This window comes from Adiantum capillus-veneris, chromosome 21 (assembly GCF_014529385.1).
Source record: "Adiantum capillus-veneris isolate H3 chromosome 21, ASM1452938v2, whole genome shotgun sequence".
NCBI lineage: Eukaryota > Viridiplantae > Streptophyta > Polypodiopsida > Polypodiales > Pteridaceae > Adiantum > Adiantum capillus-veneris.
This window is the reverse complement of record NC_140951.1, coordinates 37,738,312-37,759,524: the sequence shown is the minus strand read 5'-3', so window position 1 is coordinate 37,759,524 and position 21,213 is coordinate 37,738,312. Positions and strand designations below refer to the sequence as shown.

Below are 21,213 nucleotides of genomic sequence, written 5' to 3'. Positions count from 1 at the left end.
TTGGCTCTAATGAGCCGCGAGATCATAGAGACGAGAGGTTTCTCCATGTTCCCCCATCCGTCTGAGCGACCCGGCCTCCCGTGGTGATCTAGTGAAGGTCCCCATATCTCAACCCCATAGAGCAATGCTGAAGCCACCAAGGTGTCAAAGAGCCAGAGCTTCGTCCGAGGCTCCTGAAACTGAACCTGCGAACACATCCTCTCCAATCTACCCAATGCTGCGTGGGCTCTAGTAAGTCTAGTCTCTGCTGCTCTTCTGAGTGAGAATGCAGGTCCGCTAAAAACCACTCCAAGGTAAGTGTAAGCGTCTGTGTACTCCACAGTCTCCTGGCCGTATGTGAATATAGGTGCTGACCTCCTGATCCACTGTGGGATGGTATTAAACACCATAACCTTGGTTTTACCCAGGTTGACAGACAAACCACTTTCGTGGGCAAACGTATGCAAAGCATCCAATTGACGTTGCATTCCTTCTCGGGATTTGGAGATCAACACTATGTCATCAGCATATAACAAAAGTGGAATCCATGTCACTGCCAACTGAGCACCTTTATCTCCATTGCTGTCAATGTAGTCAGAAACCTCATCCACATGCATACCGAAAAGAGTAGGAGAGAGAGGGCAGCCCTGCTTCACCCCAATAGTGGAGTGAACCGATGTAGAAAGTCCCTCCGGGGTGCGTACATGTCCTACTACTGATCTGTACAATGCCATGATCCCCCAAATGAGTTCTGTGGGTACTCCCATTTCCTGTAGTCTGCGCATTAGTCTAGCTCTGGGTACCGTGTCGAAAGCTTTGTGGAAGTCCACAAAGCTACAATACATCCGTCTCCCATGAGCTCTGCCTTCTTCGATGATGGCCCTGAGTGTTAGGATATGGTCAAGAGTAGAGAATCCTCTCCTGAATCCTGCCTGCCCAGTTGCACGTATCCCTTCCCTCTCCGCCCATCTACTCAGCTGTTGCTCCAGAATGGATGCATACAACCGTGCCAGTGTGTGCCCAATCATAATAGTGCAATAATTCCCAAGCTCCATGGGGTCTCCTGATTTGAAGATAGGTACGATCGTAGATAGGCTCCAAGAGTCTGGTAGGCCCTCACACATGGCCCAATTAAACATAACTGTTAGAAGCTCTGCTAGTAGGTCTTTGGCATGCATGAAATGCTCAGCGACTAGGCCATCATGATCATATGCTCTCCCAGTCTTCATCCTGTCAATAGCTTTCTTCACCATCTCAGCGGTGAAAAAGACACATGCATGTGGGCATGCATCGGGGGGGTTGGGAAGGGCCAGCTGTCTAGGTACTGTGTACAAAGATGATGCGTATTGCCCCCAGGTCTCTATGGAGGAAATAGCAAGAGAGGGGGGGGGGGGGGGGGGGGGACTGCTCATGAAAGAGCCGCCACGCCTCACGTGAGTCCTGACTCAAGAATAGTTGATATAGATCCTTCTCATGTCTAGCCAAAAAAGCGCTCTTCTTCCGCCGCACTAGGCGTCGGAAGTCAATCTGTGTCTGTCTGTGAGTGACGTCCCCCAACAACACCTCCCTCTAAAGTCTGGCTCTAGTCTTGCGGCACTCCTCATCGTACCTACTGTACTGAGACATGCTCCCTGATCGACGGCTATGCTCAGGCTGGGTGTGTGGGTATGCTTTTGCTGCTGCCTCATGTAATGTCTGTGTTAGTATAGTAGTTAGCTCTTCCAGAGGTCGCCCCGGGTCCTCAGTGCATAGGCGTCTCTAGATTCCGTCCATGTATACAGAATCCGTCTCCCATGTGAATGTGTAGCGAGTAGGGGCTACCACTCGTGGCCTGTGTGCTACCCTGAACTGGAACGAGATGGTCATCGACACCTGAGCATGATCCACTGCCACCCCGATCGGTCTGGGCTCAACTGTGAGATCCTGGATACTAGAGATGAGATTCGACTGTGCCATGACATAGTCTACTGTGCTGGCTCCATGTCTGTGTGGGAAGCATGTAAAACCTTCCGAAGCAGGAAATCTCTATAGGCCGTTCAAGATGGCCAATCCATGTGCAGTGCCCATGTCTATTAGGTGTCGCCCATACTCAGTACATTCCACATCGTGTGATAGTCTGGAAAGGCCCGTCTCTACCACATCTAGCTCTCTTAGCATCTCCTCTAAAGTATCATAAAACACTGCCTGGTGATGGGCAGTCCTGGCATTGAAGTCCCCTAGGATGATAATGTCACCGTCCCTAGAGAATTCCCATATGTCATCATCTAAAATAGAGAAAGGGGACTGTCCTCTGGGTGATGCATAAACTGATGTACTTGGGGGAAAGTAGCAAATAGCTAGATAGAGGTATCTGCCTGTCTTTGCTTTCAATCTCACCCACATGTACCTAGCCTGCTCGTCCCTGCGGACTATATGTATCAGTGGCTGCAGGTCCTCTCTAAATAACATTGCCACTCCCCCCGAGCCCCACCCTCTGTGCTCTGAGCGTGTCTCCTGTCTGTAGGCTGTCTCCCACCTGTATCCACTGATGTGAGGCCATTATAGCACGGTGAAAGAGAGAGAGAGAGAGAGAGAGAGAGAGAGAGAGAGAGAGAGAGAGAGAGAGAGAGAGAGAGAGAGAGAGAGAGAGAGAGAAATGAAATGTTATATTAACGTCTTCAAAAGGCCATAATGACCTATGAGACCCGAAAGTTACGAAGTGGAGGATCTGATACAAAGTCAGAGTAACAAAATAACCTGAGAGAGAGAGAGAGAGAGAGAGAGAGAGAGAGAGAGAGAGATGTCACACTCGTGAAATAACAAGGTCTGGAGTACATTTAAGATTACCACTAATTCTCAGCAATGGCTGCAATTGAACATCTCTGGTATTCATTTACAGCCATGGCTCCAGAGGAAAATACAGAGAGAGAAAATTGCCAGGCTAACTGAATTCAAACCTACATAACCAAGCAAGCAAAGAGAATGTAGGAGCCAGCAAGTTTCCATAGCTCCATTCGCTAACTGCCACAGGAACAACGATGTCACAAGCCCGTGCACAAGCTGAGTAGCTTTGAGCACCTTGAAAAGTCATGTGCAACCTGTCCAAATACACACACATTATCCCTAATGTTGAGAACCCCATCAAATCTACCACCACTTGTTTGTGGTCATGCACTAAAGTTGCTCAACTCTACTCTCACTAGTCAGTAACGATCTGTCCTTGTACACACTTTCAAAAAAAGTTTTACTTGTGTTTAGTCATTAAAAGCCTGCTGAAGCAGCCAGAAGTAGTCTCCATGTTGCCCTGCTGAAGGTGGCTTCAGCTCAAACAAATAAGTTACAGGTCTGGGTTCGCCAAAAGCATACGTTTCAAGGTGTGGATAGACACCAAATGTCATACTGTCAAACGGTATCGATTGTTCTAAGAAAAAAAAGCAGTTCCTCGCCAGACGTTCGACCTGCAAAGTCGAATTAAAAGTAAGAATTCATCTCCAGCAATAAAAAGGCAAAAGCTTACCATAATAAGAGAAGTAAAGCCTGACAGGAGACCTGATATCTTGAATATTGATCATTGTACATTGTCAAAATCAGCGCTATGTCTGCACGACATCCTGATAACAAAATGACACTAAGAGAAGAAAAGAAATCCAGCAGTCTCTTTGCCAGAGATTCATCATCTGGTTTATCTCGTTTGATTGTCCAAAGCACACAAGAGATGTTTTCCCAACGATCTGAGGGTAAAGAATGCAGCTCCAAGCCCCACTTAATTTCTACGCCTGCTTCAGACAGTTGGTTCACCCTTTGTTTTATAGCTGTTTCAGTTTTCAGATGCATGCATTCATCTTCGTTGCTAGATGTAGCCAGTAAACAATTTGATGGATAGTATTGGGACAAATTCCATGTAAAAGAGAAATCCTCTTCTCCATAGATAAATATCATTCCCTTTTCAGATAGAGGCCACAGGCTCAATAAATCCCTATCTGACGGGAGACTTCCTTCAAACACGACAGAAGACTCCTGTATTGGTAATATCTCAGAGCTTCCAGGATGTCGGAACTCGCACAATTCTCCATACCGGCAACCCTGAAAAAAACAACAGGAACATTAATTTGAGTAAGGTAGACTATTCACTTCAGAGTTTTCGACTCTCACATGTTCAGTCATGAAGTATTTACAGACTGATCGTTTGGCCGTGAAGTCGTGAGCAAAATGGCATTCAGTGCCCCTCGTGCATGCTCCTCGTTGAAAATATCTGCATAGAGTGGGTTCATCACCCAGTGGTTCATCTTCGTCATTATCCATGACCAAACCCTCTTGAGGGAAGTGGCTTAGCACCTGAAACCGCCAGATCAGAGGGTCTTTTCACAGGCTGAGCACGGTAGGAAAGCTATTCTTATTGATAGCAAATCACAAGTATAGAAGCGCCAAGTTGGCCACAATTCAAAACGACATCCGCCTCCGGCCTAAGTTAAATGATAAGAAATTATCAGGGAATACCTGTCCAATCAAGTTTCTGAGTAGATCAATCTGGTCTGGATAGTGGAATTGTTGCTCTGAAACATACTGCCTCCCCGAACAAATTCCTGATTCACCATCAGGCAGTTGATCCTCAAGTAAAATAATTTTATCAGTAAGGTTCTCTTCATCCGGGTAGAACTCACAGCAGTGATGAAAGTCATATGCCATGTAATATGTTGGGGCCCCCTGAGCTTCACTGAGAAATGTTGGCCTGTAAAGGTGTATCTTTTCAATGACATTGTAGCCTGTCAAAAGCTCATAATGATGTTAAATAAGTAACGGACTTATGAAAGCAGCGACGACAGTTGACAAGATGGCCTGTGAGTCACCTACTGATTTCTGCAGTAGCCTGCAGTGCAGAAAGAGAGAGACAATGTTGTGTGCACCAGCGTTGCTCCTCCCCTACTTCTGTTAAAACATACTCAGTAGAGTCCTTTTTCTTCAAATGAGCAGCATGGCTTATTAACTTCTCCAAGCGTTGCTTATCCTGCACCCGCCAACAAAAAAAAAAAACGAACACTCAACTTTGTGTGTGTGCTGGACATGCTGTATACAGAACCATGTCATTACTCTTTGACATTGTGAGTCAAGAGATGAATAATTGCAGCTGCTAGCATTCTCTCTTTGTGCAATGATAAATGTCTAGTCATTCAATGTTGTTACATGATGGCGTGGGATGGTAACTATTAACAATGTCAGTTGACTTTTGTGTACGCAGGTGTAAGCTAGGATAATTACTCTTCGTTAGGAGAGGGGAATGTGACATGCTGTTGATGTGGCGACCCTAAGCAAGCAACACATGGAACAGAAGATGGGGACCAAATCACCAGACCCAAGTCTCAGCCTAGCCCAGTGTCGCAGATATGGTCATATGCATAAAGAGGGGAGCCTTTAGAGAGTACCTTTGCCAATGTGACTAGAGAATAGGAATAAGGAATGCACAGAGATACACATCATATTGGTTGGTATTGGGTGGTGTACCAGATGCAGAAGTGTCTTCAGACAGGAGTTTTGCACTGACCACCCATAATCTGGGCAAGATTTGTATATACCTAGATGAATCCAAGACAAGCCCAAATTCACCCTCAAAGGTATAGACCCATGGTAGTCACCCACAATATAACCATCAGCTCCATCATCCATAGTATTGACTAAATGCCACGACATCCCCACTAATGTTGTCAGTGCCCATGAGCATACATCAATACAAAGTTCAGCGTACTGAGTTTCTGTCACGACTCTGGAGATCAAGGGCAAACTCAGCAATAATGAAGCCTAACACAAAAGAAGTATTAAATTGGAAAAATTAGCACAAAAATGAGGTAGCTGACAAAGCATACGCACCACAAAAGATAGATAGAATTAGCACAATATCAACTGGTCACAACGCAGACGAAAACTTCACAATGTGAAGTTTGCATGTCCGCTATGCAACTAAAAAATATACCTAGATGAATCCAGGACAAGCCCAGATTCACCTTTAAAGGAAAGGGCAAGATTTGACATGACAAAATAAGTCAGCTACCTGAAGGACTACACACCTCATCGCTACCTCCACAATGACAACTATATCACGTCTCTGCTACCTCATTGGCTCTTTGTATTCAGAACTCTTGGGGCCTAGGTATTTGCTTTTTTGCTTTGCTTGAAGGTTAACTTTTTTGAAAACAATGCACCAACATGTTCATTGCTGACCAATATAACTACAAACTTTAGAAAAAAATCAAGATAACCACCTACCTTCATGACGGACTGCCAAAACTCAAATGCTTGCAAATTTGCTAGTAGAACAGAGATATAGGAGAAAGTTTTTGATTCCCCTTGCGAACATTCTCTTCGCTGGTAAAACCGTTCCAAAAATCTCTGATACTGCATTTCAAAAACATGACAGCGTTTATAGATTGCCCTTGGACATGGACAGAAAAAAACAAAACAAACCCATTAAAAATCCAACCTGAATGTCATGGCCAAATGGATGGACAATTGGGAAGGGGCTTGAATCCATTAAAGCGGCTAGTACCGCAGTCTCTCTAAGCAACCCTAGCTGGCCACCTTTGACTACTAACATGGCAGACTCCAAGGATAAGGGCAAGCTTGCAAGCAGTTTCCCGTAATGTGTTGGAAGAAGCTTTCCTCTCTGCAGTGATGGCTTTAGCGCTTCTGCATGTTGCAGTGCAACCAAGGCACTTTGGACAGTAGTCTCAGGTGGTGGAGTCATGGATTTAGAGAAAAAAACTGCAAAGATACCATTCAAAACCACAGATTTTAGCATCCATGTAAAAGTTCATAAGACCCACAAGACTTTAAGGATCTTTTTAACTCCCGTCATTCACCTTTTGGATCATTGATGACTTTCGACTCTGAACAGCTGATTGTCAAAACTTGCTCCCTTAAAGACAGAAGCTGTATAGCTGGTTTCTCAAACTCCATAAAGCTATAAAACCTTTGTCTTGGAACCAAACGAAACACCTGACCATCGCAAGTACGGCCTGTCCGCCCCTTTCGCTGGTCTGCCTGCCCAAGCAAACCCCCAAAGATAGCATCAATCCAAAATAATATAAGCATCATAGAGGAGACTTTCCCTATGAAGTAGCAAAGATTGTTTAATAGGTTCATAGAGAAGGGAGCCAACAATTTATTACCTGGGACTTGGAGACCCAAACCAGTCGCGGTAACTGTTTTCTCCTCTCATTGTCCCAGTAAATTTCCAAGGAGAGGCATGTATCAATGACATAAGATACACCTTTAATGGTTACTGATGACTCTGCCACATTTGTTGCTAATATCACCTGCATTCACAAAAATCTAAGACTCAGCGCATATAAAAAGCGAGATTTAGTAATAAGATGCTTAAAAGTTGCTCCCAGGAAACAAAGACTACCTAGAGGTGCATTGGACCTTGGTGGTAGCTGATTATCTCCCTATATCACTCAAATGCTAACAAGGGGTCTAAAGGAGCCTGGGGTGAAACAAGTCTTGGGGATACAGATGTGGCATGGAGTCATCTCCCATGGAGGAGCACTGTGACACCTACTGAGGATCCCTTACTTTGAAACTCATTTACTGAGTGGAGGTCCAAAGTATCTGACCAACCGACAGCCAGCTGAGCCGCACCCCACAGCTCTAAAGTTTCAGTTGACACAGTAAAAAGAGCCCAAATGGATCTACACTAAGGGAAATCATATGATCATACATATTTGACAGCTGTACCAAGCATACAATAGATTCACCACAATGCGCATCGAACAGGGAATCAACTTGACCCAGCTAATTTCAAAAATATAATAATTGGCCGGAAAGCCTAGTGGATCTTGTATTGGCACCTTTGTCACCTTGTCCACACCATGTTCAAAAAAAATCCATTAATACTACAGAGAACCCCTACATAGCCCTCTTTGCATAATTCATTGAGCACAATCAATTGTCGGAGCCAAAGCCTAGGACTAGTGATTCATGTAATTCTAGTCTTGTACAGGCTTGAATCACGAAGCATGTGGTGTTCAAGTATCTACATGCCTATCCCAATGTGTGTTCGTAATTACCTTCTTTAAAGATCAAGTCAAGTAATACATAGAAGAGGTGGCAGATTATTTATAGTACGACAAGGAATAGAGTCGAACATCTCAGATACAGAGGTCTGATTTCTGAATCATAGGAAGAACTCCCAAACATCTACAGGCACTTCAAAATATTATGCACTTAAAGAGGGGACTCACTTATGATCTTTCATACCTCACCGACAATGAGAAGGAGATTGCTTTTCACTATTGAGAGTTTGTACTGAGTTCTGAGTCATAGGAGGACGATCCACAGCATCTATAGGGCACCCCCTACAAAATGTTATGCACTTAAGAGGGGACTCACTTATGCTCTTTCATACCTCACCTACAAATAGGGGAGATTGCTATTCAATATCAAGTATATATGGCGGCAGTATCTGACTCCATGTATATCTTAGGATCACCTTCTCTATCAGGGCTCGAAGACTTAAAAATGCATCCAGAGACGGGTTGACGCAGGCTTATTCCCCACAGGCTTTGCTAGAGAGGATTCATCATGCCTATACTCAAGAGACCCATATGAAGAGATAACAGCACCTCCCTATCGATCCTTATGCTATCCTCCAAGCGCTCACAACATCCAGATAATATGATCTTCTTCATGCACACATCATCACTTGATGGAACTAAGGTGCTAGTAGCTACGTTGCCCCAGGCACACATAAAAGGGAGAGGGAGATCCACGAGAACACAAGACATCATCAGCGCTGCATCTAGGAGAGACAGGAGCAGCTCCCAACTGATCCTTATCACACACGCTGCATGTGCGCGCACGCACACACACATTTTTTCCTTCAGTGAAACCACACTTAGAGACACATTTTACAATCACCTAATGGACCAAAATTCATGTAGGTTTTATGTATGCATGTCAATGTGAGTCATTTTGCATACAATTTCTAAACAGCCAAATTTTGTTGAGCACAAGTACGCAATCAAAGAGCACGACAGCCAACTAAAGTTTTTCCAGATCAAAAGACATGCCATAATTTGTTGACGAACAAATTAATATACTTTATTGACCAGCACGCTCTCCTCTATTGTCTGAACGAACCACATGCGTTGCAGAAATAATCCAATTGTACTTCTGATATTTGACTCTGCAGTAACAATCAAAAAGTACTCCTAGAATTCTGATCTTGAAGTAAGACTCAAAAATCTGGGATCATTCTTTGGTATTAGAATCGGTAAAGATCTAACTATAGTTGAATGAAGATCTAATTATAGTTGAATAACTTTATCTTGACTGAAGTAAGTCCCAAAGGGGATGAGAGCTTGTCGAGCACATGAAATGCCTTTCAAGATCTACAGCTACCAATAATGAAGAACCACAAGCGCATGTCAATCAGTTTACTCACTTTTTCTAAATGTTTTTCTATTAGCTGTTCCAAGGAGTGAGTTTTATAGGAGGGTTAGGTTATTGGGCTTGATGTTGTGTTTGAAATCCTTCAAGGTTGTGATCTTGCGTTAATGAATTAAAATTTTTTAATCCCCCTCAGCAAGCTTTATATCAAAAGAATTGGGACAAACTTTATTAGTTAATCATTTGTCTTTGAACCAGCTTTTGGGAGGACTGAAGTGCCGCTGTAATGCTGACAGCCAGATGGGCTATAATGCTGTGCAAGACACTTACCAGACCATAAAAAGAATAGGACAAGGTTCCAGGTTCCATGCAGGAAATTAATATTACGGTACCTTTCTCATTTGAGGCGAAACTTCCATTGCCTGCAAGGAATGGTCCATATCAATGCTACTGTGCAGAACAAATACTTTCAATTTTAGTCCCCTGCTTTTCAGATGAGACCATTGCTCTTCAAGCGCTTTATAGGTTGGCAGGAAAATGAGAATGTTTTTCTTCCAATCACTTTCTTCTTCATGAAGATGACTAACCAGGCTAGTAATCATCTTATGCATCTGCTGATCTAAGTGTATTACTTCATCGCTTGAAGACGAGGTGAGTTCTGAAATGAAACAGGCAGTTTTGTCGTCACCTAACATCGCCGCCACCTATATGGAAGAGCAACACATTGTCAAGGCGAAAGAGTTGCAGATATCCAGGTAGAGACAAAAAGATTGTGAGCTGATAATTTTCAACAGCTGACATCCTAACCAGCCTCAGTGATTTAAAACAACAAGCACTTACATCCTCCACGTAGCTAACTTCACATTTGTAAGGAACAGAGCTACTATCCACACTTGAACCAGAAATAGGTATAATTTCCACTCTTTCTCCTCTATCAAGGTCCTTGAAATAGTCTTTATAAAAGTCACAGTCAAAGGTTGCAGACATCAGCACTAACCTGAATGATTATCATTTCAGCGCTCTCTCTCTCTCTCTCTCATCTCTCTCTCTCTCTCTCTCCCCCCCCCTCCCCCCCCCCCCCCTCACTTTTGTTTTCCACACACACACACACACACACACACACACCACAGTTGAGCATATTGAGGGCACCTAATCATCGCCCCCTCCCTCCCCCTTTTCACTTTTGTTTTTCAGACGACTAGTTCATTTTTTGTAAGCAATTTTCCATGCCCGCAATCAGATAGGTAACTATCGCTGCCCCCCCCCCCCTGGCCATACCGCCTCGCGCTCACCACTCGCCATGCCCGCCGCTAGTGTGGGTGCACACGTACATCTAGTGACTCCCTTGCGGCCTGTTCCCCCACTCGCCCAGCCGCCGCGCCCGCTGCTAGGGTGGGTGCACACGTACATCTAACTCCCTTGCGGACGGCGATCAAGCATGAGGAAGATGAACGATAAAGCCGACCCCCTGGAGGATGCCATTCAAAAATGCAAAGAGGAAATGACGGAGATCATTACCAAGATGAACCACAACCTTTGGGGCACAATAAACATGCTTGAAGGACGCGTGCTCATCCAAGAGAGCAAGATAAGCAAGCTGGAAGACCGAGTGACGACCCAAAAGGAAGAGATCGCGTCACTCAAGAAAGAGCTCGCCGAAGCACGATCAAGAAACACACTGGAAGAGGGCAAACTGCAACCCTCAGTAATCGAAGAAATCAACACGATCAAGAAGCAAGTACGGGCCATCAAAGAGGGAGAAGAGCAGCACAAAGAAATGACGACTTCTTGGGTGGATGTTCTTACCAAAACTCAACACAAGGCAGACGAAGCCGAGAAATGGATCAAGGTGGCCAAGAAAGGAAAAGGCAAGGAGATAACGCCCACACCCAACAACATCATTAATCAGACATTAGAGGAGGAGCAGAGGAGAAGGGTGCGCACTTTTCATGTGAGAATTTGCGGTCTTAAAGACGAGCAATGTGGACGAAGAAGTAAAAGAACTCACAGCCTTGATGGGGATTCATGAGCCGACGCACACAAGGGCATGGAGAGTGGGCAACATAAAGAAAAATGGAAGCAGTGGAGAAACCTCAAAAGAAAGAGCACTCATCCTCCGTTTTCCCTCCATGGAAGCAAGAAGTGACCAACTCTTAAAGAGACTGGCATCTTTCTCGGGGATGATCTCACCCTCTCGCAGATCGCACATATGCAGGAAGTAATGCCGGAGATTAGAGCGGCAAGGGAAAAAGGCAAGATTGCCTTTTACCGAGATGGAAAAGTGGTAATACTAGAGAGACGCTCCACATGACGGTGCGAGACTTATGGGACCACACTCAAAGTGGCTGCCTGGAACTGTAATGGATCTATGCGTCTTGATGTGGGTGCTTTTGAGGATAGCTTTACTGGAAGAGACATCATCTTTTACTTTGAGACACACCAGGCCCCTGGGCAATCCATGCCTCACATCAGTGGGGATACAGGTGGGAGACAGCTTACAGACAGGAGACACGCTCAGAGCACAGAGGGCGGGGCTCGGGAGGAGTGGCAGTGTTATTTAGAGAGGATCTATAGCCAGTGATACATATAGCCCACAGGGATGAGCAGGCTAGGTACATGTGGGTGAGCTTGAAAGGTGGGGATACAGGTGGGAGACAGCTTACAGACAGGAGACACGCTCAGAGCACAGAGGGCGGGGCTCGGGAGGAGTGGCAGTGTTATTAGTCTATTTTGGATGATGACATATGGGAGTTCTCTAGGGATGGTGACATAATCATCCTAGGGGACTTCAATACTAGGACTGCCCATCACCAGGCAATGTTTTATGATACTTCAGAGGAGATGCTAAGAGAGCTAGATGTTGTAGAGACGGGCCTTTCCAGACTATCACACGATGTGGAATATACAGAGTATGGGCGACACCTGATAGACATGGGCACCATACATGGATTGGCCATCTTGAACGGCCTACAGAGATTTCCTGTTGCGGGAGGTTTTACATGCTTCCCACACAGACATGGAGCCAGCACAGTGGACTATGTCATGGCACAGCCGAATCTCATCTCTAGTATCGAGGATCTCACGGTTGAGCCCAGACCGGTCGGGGTGGCAGTGGATCATGCTCTGGTGTCGATGACCATCTCCTTCCAGTTCAGTGTAACACACAGGCCACGAGTAGCAGCCCCTACTCGCTACACATTCACACGGGAGACGGAATCTGTATACACGGACGGAATCTACAGACGCCTATGCACTGAGGACCCGGGGCGACCTCTGGAGAAGCTAATTACTATACTGACATAGACATTACATGAGGCAGCAGCAGAAGCATACCCACACACCCAGCCTGAGCAGAGCCGCCAATCAGGGAGCATGCCTCAAAACAGCTGGTACGATGAGGAGTGCCGCCAGACTAGAGCCAGACTTCAGAGGGAGGTGCTGTTGGGGGACGTCACTCGCAGACAGTTACAGATTGACTTCCGACGCCTGGTGCGGCGGAAGAAGAGGGCTTTTTTGGCTTGACTCGAGCAGGATCTATATCAGCTATTCTTGAGTCAAGACTCGCATGAGGAGTGGCGGCTCTTTCATGAGCAGTCCCCCCCCCCTGGTATTTCCTCCACAGAGACCTGGGGGCAGTATGCATCATCTTTGTACACAGTACCTGGACAGCCGCCCCTCCCCAACCCTCCCGATCCATGCCCACACGCATGTGTCTTTTTCAACGCTGAGATGGTGAAGAAAGCTATTGACAGGATGAAGACTGGGAGAGCATATGATCATGATGGCCTAGTCGCTGAGCATTTCATGCATGCCAAAGACCTACTAGCAGAGCTTCTAGCAGTTATGTTTAACCGGGCCATGTGTGAGGGCCTACCGGACACTTGGAGCCTATCTACGATCGTACCTATCTTCAAATCAGGAGACCCCATGGAGCCTAGGAATTGTCGCACTATTATGATTGGGCACACACTGGCACGGTTGTATGCATCCATTCTGGAGCAACAACTGAGTAGATGGGCAGAGAGGGAAGGAATACGTGCAACTGGGCAGGCAGGATTCAAGAGAGGCTTCTCTACTCTTGACCATATCCTAACACTCAAGTCCATCATCGAAGAAGGCAGATCTCATGGGAGACGGATCTATTGTAGCTTTGTGGACTTCCGCAAAGCTTTTGACACGGTGCCCAGAGCTAGACTGATGCGCAGATTACAGGAAATGGGAGTACCCACAGAACTCATTTGGGGGATCATGGCAGCGTAGACAGGCTGCCACCATTCCATTACTCGTTGGATGCACCATCTCTCACTCTTACACAGTCAGAGATCACCAAGCTCATCCGCCAAGACCTGACCCAGCTAGACATCAAGAGGACATGGATACAACCAGCACAGGAATTGGGCACGAAGATGGCTTTCTACAGAGACCACTTCCTCCAGCTTACGGAAGATGGTTTTGTGGCGAGACCCAGATACATGGATACCCACTTGTCTCATGGGATACGATGTGCTATTGACCAGTTATGCACATCTTCTCACCAGTTGCGGATTGAGACTGGGAGATACAACGGAGTACCAGCAGAGGACAGGACATGCCCCTTGTGTAACATGGAACCTGAGACAGAGCTACACTATACATGCCACTGCCCCGTCTACTACGAGATACGAGGCCACTTCCATTGCTTGTTCAGAGAGGGTTTTGGACCACTCTCAAGAGTCATGGGATACGAAGATCAGAGATGTCTGGGTTTGTTCTTGCTCGAGCTGCGTAGACACGGAGATAGCCTGATGAATGGCGAGGCTAGCCAGTCTCAAAGACAGATCACAGACTTCTTCAGAGCAGACACGGGACAGCCGCAAGAGCCACTCCCACAGCAGAGCTCCCCCTCGTCTCACACGAGAGGCACACTGATTGACCGAGCGATTGAACTGGGGAAATCCAGGCGCCCATGACTGCGAAGAACTACACAGCATCGACGGAGGCTACGACAGAAAATTCGGAGCACACTGGCCAGGCATGCACGACGCCCGGTCAGACTACTAACCATGGAGGAAATTGATGAGATTCGCCAACGACCGATGCTTGATCTCTTGTGATTCAGCTATCCCAACAAGCCGCCCATTTTTCTGCTTAGTTTTTGCTTGACTCACATCGACCAACTTAGGACCCCATAGTATATATCTTTGTTTTGTACTGTTGTTAGGTTATTTTGTTACTCTGACTTTGTATCAGATCCACCACTTTGTAACTTTCAGGTCTCATAGGTCATTATAGCCTTTTGAAGACGTTAATATAACATTTCATTTCATTCTCTCTCTCTCTCTCTCTCTCTCTCTCTCTCTCTCTCTCTCTTCTCTCTCTCTCTCTCTCTCTCTCTCTCTCTCTCTCTCTCTCTCTCTCTCTCTCTCTCTCTCTCTCTCTCTCTCTCTCTCTCAGACGAATCACAGAGTTATTTACTGCAGACAGAGGAGGGCCAACGGAGCAGTCATTACAGCAGATCTCAGAGCCTACTCATACTTGAGGTACACTGCTTGACAGAGCCACTGAACTTGGCAGATCCAGACGTCCACGACCTCGGGGGGTCTCACACTACCGACGAAGGTTGCAACAGAAGATGCAGATCACTCTAGCTCGACATGCAAGACGCCCAACCAGAGTTCTGACCATGGAGGAGGTCGATGAGATCCGATAGCGACCAATGAGAGATTTCATCTGAACCCACGACCCCCCCCCCCCTTCCTTCTCCCCCCTTATTTCCTTTCTCCTTAGTGTTTTAGTGTTAGTTCTTTGTTAACTTGGTAACTTTGTAACCTTGTAACTTTGTAATTTCCGTAATCAGACATGGTATCAGATTCACCAGTTGTAACTTTTTGGTCTCATACGTCATCTTGGCCTTTTGAAGACGTTAATATAACATTTCATTTCATTTCTCTCTCTCACTTATTTTCGCATTTATTTTCACACTCACACTTTTCAGACATTGTACCAGATTCACCACTTTTGTATCAGTTCGGTCTCATAGGTCACTTTGGCCTTTTGAAGACGTTAATATAACATTTCATTTCTCTCTCTCTCTCTCTCTCTCTCTCTCTCTCTCTCTCTCTCTCTCTTCTCTCTCTCTCTCTCTCTCTCTCGCGCCAACCTCAGCCCTGCCCATTCGCGCCAACCTCAACCCTGCCCCCTCGCGCCCCTCTCAGCCCTGCCCCTCGCGCCACCCTCAGCCCTGCTGCCCACCCCACGTGCTCCCTCAACCCACCTTGCCAGTGCAGCTTTCAGGTGGGCAGAACCTGCAGAAATTCAGGAGTGCAGTCTCTGAGTGTGCAGAACCTGCAGAATATTCAGGAATTTAGGTCAGAAAAAATTTTCAGATTTTGAGTAATCTCAGAGGGCAGTAGTAAATTCCAGTTTTCAGATTTTCTAATTCAGAATTCAGAAGTTGCCGAAATTTCAAGATTTACAGTATCTTCCAGTAATTTCAGAGTTAATAATTTCATCAGAAAAAAGAAGATGGTGTTGCATACAAAGCATAAGCATGTATGCGTGAGTGTGGGGAGGCAATACACAGGTATACATAATGTGGAAACAAAAAATAAACAAGTGTCTTACATAGTACAGGTCTTCTCATATGCTATCCTTCTCTCTCTCATACTATCTCTCTCTCGTCTCCTCTCTCTCTCTCCTCCTCTCTCTCTCTCTCTCTCTCTCTCTCTCTCATCGCAAACTCCCCTCTCGTTTTTTGCGGCGACCAAGTATGCGGAAACAAAATGACAAGCTTGACCCTTTAGAGGATGCAGTTCAAAAATGCAAAGAAGAAATGACAGAAACAATTAACAAGATCAACCGCAACTTATTGGGCAAAATGCTCGACGAACGCGTGTTGGCCCAAGAAAGCAAGATAGCCACACTGGGAGATCGGGTGACGGCCCAAGACGAAGAGATTGCGTCACTCAAGAGGGAGCTCGTAGAGGCACGATCACGAAATACACTTGAAGAGGGAGAATTGCAACCTTCAGTAATAGAAGAGCTAAACACGATCAACGAGCAAGTGCGAGCCATCAAAGAGGGGAAGAGCAACACAAAGAAATGACGACCTCTTGGGTGGACGTTATTACAAAGACTCAGCAGAAGGCAGATGAGGCCGAGAAGTGGATTGAGGTTGCCCACAAAGGGAAAAGCAAGGAAACAACTGCGTCCACACCCACCATCATTAACCTGACACTAAAGAGGAGCAAAGAAGGCGTGTGCGCTCTCTACATGTGAGGATTTGCGGTCTCAAAGACAAAGATAATGTGAACGAAGAGGTAAAAGAACTCATGGCTTTGATGGGGATTCATGAGCCGATGCACTCAAGAGCTTGGAGAGTGGGCAACAAGAAAAATGAGAGCAAGAGGGAAACCTCGAAAGAAAGGGATTTGGACACTCTCCAGAGTCATGCGGTACGAGGATCAGAGATGCCTAGGTTTGTTTTTGCTCGAGCTGCGCAGACAAAGAGAGAGCCTGATGAGAGGACGGGCTAGGCAGTCTCAGAGACAAATCACAGACTTCTTCAGAGGAGACACTGGACACCCGGAGCAGCTACCACCCTAGCAGAGCTCGTCGCCTTACACTAGAGGCACACGGATCGATCGAGCGACCGAGATGGGGAGATCCAGACGCCCACGACGCGGAGGACTACACAGCATCGACGGAGGCTGCATCAGAGGATCGCCCGATCAGACTACTGACCATGGAGGAGATTGATGAGATCCGCCAGCGACCGATGCTGGATCTCTTGTGATTAAGCTATCCCAGCTAGCTGCTTAGTTCACACCTAGCAGCTTAAGATTCCATAGCATAGTATTTTTATTTTGTTATTTTGTTACTCTGACTTTGTATCAGATCCACCACTTTGTAACTTTTTGGTCTCATAGGTCACTTTGGCCTTTTGAAGACGTTAATATTTCATTTCATTTCATCCTCTCTCTCTCTCTCTCTCTCTCTCTCTCTCTCTCTCTCTCTCTCTCTCTCTCTCTCTCTCTCTCTCTCTCTCTCTCGGGATAGTCTTCACTGGGCCGAGGTTTTCTTTGGGGAGAGCAGCAGAGACTAGACTGACCAGAGCTTATGCAGCCTTGGGAGGCTTGGAGAGGATGTGTTCGCAGGTTCAGTTCCAGGAACCTCGGACAAAGTTATGGCTCTTTGATACTTTAGTAGCCTCAGCTATGATGTATGGGGTACAGGTATGGGGACCTTCTGTAGGCCAGGATGGTTGGAGACGTATGGAGAGGCCCTTGGTATCTATGATCTCCCGATTGATTAGAGCCAAGGCCTCCGTACCTCACGCGATCATTCGAGCAGAGCTAGCTGCCCCCCCCATGGAGATTGAGGCGCTTACCAGATCAGTGTCCTTTGTGCACAGCCTATGGGATACTACTAGAGACAGATATGCTAGACTGGCCCTTGAGTCTTCCAGACAGTTAGCTCTACAGGGGGACACTTCATGCTGGTATGCACAGATGACTTCATGGTTTCAGACGCATGGCTTCACCATGGACAGGTTGCCCCCTTTCTAGTATTCTCTTCAGGCACCCTCGCTGTCTCTTACACGGGTGGAGATCACTAGACTCATTCGTCAGGACCTGATCCAGCTCGACACCAGGAGGACATGGATAGAGCCGCCTCAGGAGTTGAGCACGAAGATGGCTTTCTATAGAGAGCATCTTCTCCACCTCACAGGAGATGGGTTTGTGATTCAACCCAGCTACATGGACACACATATGTCTCATGGTTTGCGTTGTGCCATTGGTCAGATACGCACATCCTCACATCAGCTCGAGATTGAGACTGGTAGATTCAAAGGGATACCAGCAGACAGCAGGATATGCCGATTATGCCAGAGAGAGCCAGAGACAGAGTTGCACTACATATGTCATTGCACAGTGTTCTATGAGATACGGGGGCGTTTCCACTGCTTATTCAGAGAGGGTTTTGGTCCTCTATCTAGGGTCATGAGTTATGAGGATCAGAGATGTCTTGGACTATATCTACTTGAGTTACACAGGTATAGAGACACTTTACTGGGGAGAGCTAGAGAGAGGCAGTCCCAGAGACACATTACAGATTTCTTTTCACTAGATATGGGACAGCCAGAGGAGCAGCCACCACTGCAGAGCTCGTCCCACACTCATTCGACCACTACTGGCACTCTCATCGACCGAGCATTGGAGCTACAGAGATACAAACGACCGCGACTGAGGAGAGGAGCTACACAGCATCGACGGACACTACAACAGAAGATTCGAGCCATACTCTCTCGACATCCAGAGTGCAGATGAGGATGGATCCTCACCATTTCTTCCATCTTTGTTTCACACACTGTTACATCCAGTTTACCGGGTACCTATTGTATCAGCTGCTACACCCACGTAGTTTTAGATTGTAGTAGTAGTAGTAGTATTTTGTTCCACTTCTAGTTCTTTTCTAGTTCTTTTGTACCCAGACATGGTATTAGATTCACTATTTTGTAACTGATTGGTCTCATAGGTCATTTTGGCCTTTTGAAGACGTTAATATAACATTTCATTTCATTTCATTTCTCTCTCTCTCTCTCTCTCTCTCTCTCTCTCTCTCTCTCTCTCTCTCTCTCTCTCTCTCTCTCTCTCTCTCTCTCTCTCTCTCTCTCTCTCTCTCTCTCCCAACACAAACACAACAAAGAAAAATCATCTCAATGAGAAAAACACAAACTAAGCAAGTAAAGCGCTCATAGACAAGCATTTTCTCTCTCTCTCTCTCTCTCTCTCTCTCTCTCTCTCTCTCTCTCTCTCTCTCTCTCTCTCTCTCTCTCTCTCTCTCTCTCTCTCTCTCTGCCCTGCCCCCCCTCGGGCTGCCTCTGCAACCCCACCCCCCCTCGCACTCCGCCTGTAGCCCCGCCCCTGCTCACGCGCTGCCCCTGCTCCTCGCCCCCCGCTTCCCGCCGCGCTGCCCCGCCCCCCTCCCCCCCCTCGCACACGTACGCTTAGTGACTCCTTGCGGACGGCGATCAAGCATGAGGAAGCTGAACGATAAAGCCGACCCCCTAGAGGATGCCATTCAAAAGTGCAAAGAGGAAATGACGGAGATCATTACCAAGATGAAACGCAATCTCTTGGGCACAATAACATGCTCGAAGGACGCGTGTTGATCCAAGAGAGCAAGATAAGTACGTTGGAAGACCGAGTGACGACTCAAGAGGAAGAGATTGCGTCACTCAAGAAAGATCTCGCCGAAGCACGATCAAGAAACACACTGGAAGAGGGCGAACTGCAACCCTCAGTAATCGAAGAAATCAACACGATCAAGGAGCAAGTACGGGCCATCAAAGAGGGAGAAGAGCAACACAAAGAAATGACGACTAGAGGAGGAGCAAAGAAGACGGGTGCGCGCTTTACATGTGAGAATTTGCGGTCTTAAAGACAAAGGCAATGTGGACGAAGAAGTAAAAGAACTCACAGCCTTGATGGGGATTCATGAGCCAACGCACACAAGGGCATGGAGAGTGGGCAACGTAAAGAAAAATGGAAGCAGTGGAGAAACCTCAAAAGAAAGAGCACTCATGCTCTGCTTTCCCTCCATGAAGAAGTCCTTGAAGAAAAGACCAACTCTTAAAGAGACTGGCATCTTTCTCGGGGATGATCTCACCCTCTCGCAGATCGCTCATATGAAGGAAGTAATGCCAAAGATTAGAGCGGCAAGGGGAAAAGGCAAGATTTTTTTTTTCCGAGAAAAAGATCCTTCTATTAGTTAATGAAAACTGCCCATAGGGCTACATCCACCTCTGCAGGAGAGGGCTACAACAAGCATGATGGGGAGACTCTCCCAATGAAAAAATAGCATATATACAATGGGGCTAAATCAAGAGATGGGAGGAGGGAAAAGCCACACAGGTGGACAGTAGTGCCATCTGAGCACCCCCTGGACCATGGTGTAAAAAGGCCCAGGGCGCCAGAGTCGAAGGAAAGCCTCTCGGTGCTCCCGCATGCGGTCGGAGCTGCCCTGTAGTCCCTCAAGCTGTCCTCTGAGAGTATGGATCAGCTCTAGCCAAAAGTCACGAACAGTCTCTGTTGGTGGCACAAGGCGAGCCTCAAAGATGCGGAAACAGCGGGCCCGCCAGATGAACCAGAGAGCTAAGCCGCTATTGAGCTCCCAACACTCCTCTCTCACTGCTCCACTCCTGTGGAGTAAGATCTGTAACAGGCTGGAGTGTAGGTCGCCCCCCCTGTATCACTATCATCCTGCTGGTGGAAGATAGCTCAAACTGAAGTGCCGGGCCCGTGAGGGTGGACCAAGCTGCTGCCCCCCAAGTGTACTGTCGAGCCGTAGAGAGGGCAGGCATCAGCCGAAGAACTCGTAGCCACACCTGCTGGGCCGAGGGACAGTCCCAAAGACAGTGACGCTGACTCTCCACCAACTGGTCACAGGCTGTACATGCGGCCGAGAGACCACTATGCACAAGCCAGCTCCCAACTGCTGTGGCTCTGTGTGTAACCAACCAATGGAACAAAGTGACGCGCCTCGGCTGTCTGGAGTCCCACAGCCTCTGCCAAAAAGCTGCCAAGAACTCAACTGTGAGGCCCTCCTCCTGCCAATGACGTGCTGCAGCGGGGCGGGCCTCTCTCTGCGCTGCAAGTATATGACGTCCTAGCCGAATAGTGTACTGAAAGAAAGGGACTCCTGGGCGGTCTGCAGAAGAGAAGGGGTCCCTCCATAGCCACTCACCAGGATCCCACTGCACTCGTGCCAATGGACAGCACTCCCAAGCCCATAGCCTCCAGTGCCCTGTCTCAAGAGCTGCTGGGTCAGGGTCTATGACGCAAGTCCTCCCACAGATGCCCACAACACGGATCCTCTGGAAGCAGCACTCTG

The 21,213-nt window shown here is 46.9% G+C and overlaps 1 protein-coding gene across 2 annotated transcripts in view; it reads right to left on the bottom strand.

Moving 5' to 3' along the window:
- Window positions 1-2,770: 2,770 nt before the first annotated feature.
- Window positions 2,771-21,213, bottom strand: part of LOC147430794 (zinc finger (CCCH type) helicase family protein) — a 105,756-nt gene continuing 87,313 nt past the window's right edge. Inside the window, exons 4-16 of one of the 2 annotated variants that reach the window (XM_086493353.1) lie at window positions 10,180-10,336; window positions 9,732-10,043; window positions 7,119-7,265; window positions 6,810-6,990; window positions 6,431-6,711; window positions 6,217-6,345; window positions 4,810-4,963; window positions 4,456-4,721; window positions 4,111-4,293; window positions 3,508-4,041; window positions 3,325-3,416; window positions 3,207-3,227; window positions 2,771-3,056 (exon numbers count right to left, since the gene is read on the bottom strand). In XM_086493353.1, coding sequence (XP_086349479.1) covers window positions 2,900-3,056; window positions 3,207-3,227; window positions 3,325-3,416; window positions 3,508-4,041; window positions 4,111-4,293; window positions 4,456-4,721; window positions 4,810-4,963; window positions 6,217-6,345; window positions 6,431-6,711; window positions 6,810-6,990; window positions 7,119-7,265; window positions 9,732-10,043; window positions 10,180-10,336 — 2,614 coding nt within the window. In that variant the 3' untranslated portion in view covers window positions 2,771-2,899. Of the gene's footprint in view, window positions 3,417-3,507; window positions 4,042-4,110; window positions 4,294-4,455; window positions 4,722-4,809; window positions 4,964-5,457; window positions 5,752-6,216; window positions 6,346-6,430; window positions 6,712-6,809; window positions 6,991-7,118; window positions 7,266-9,731; window positions 10,044-10,179; window positions 10,337-21,213 lie in introns of both variants that reach the window. The other variant, XM_086493352.1, reaches the window with a different exon arrangement.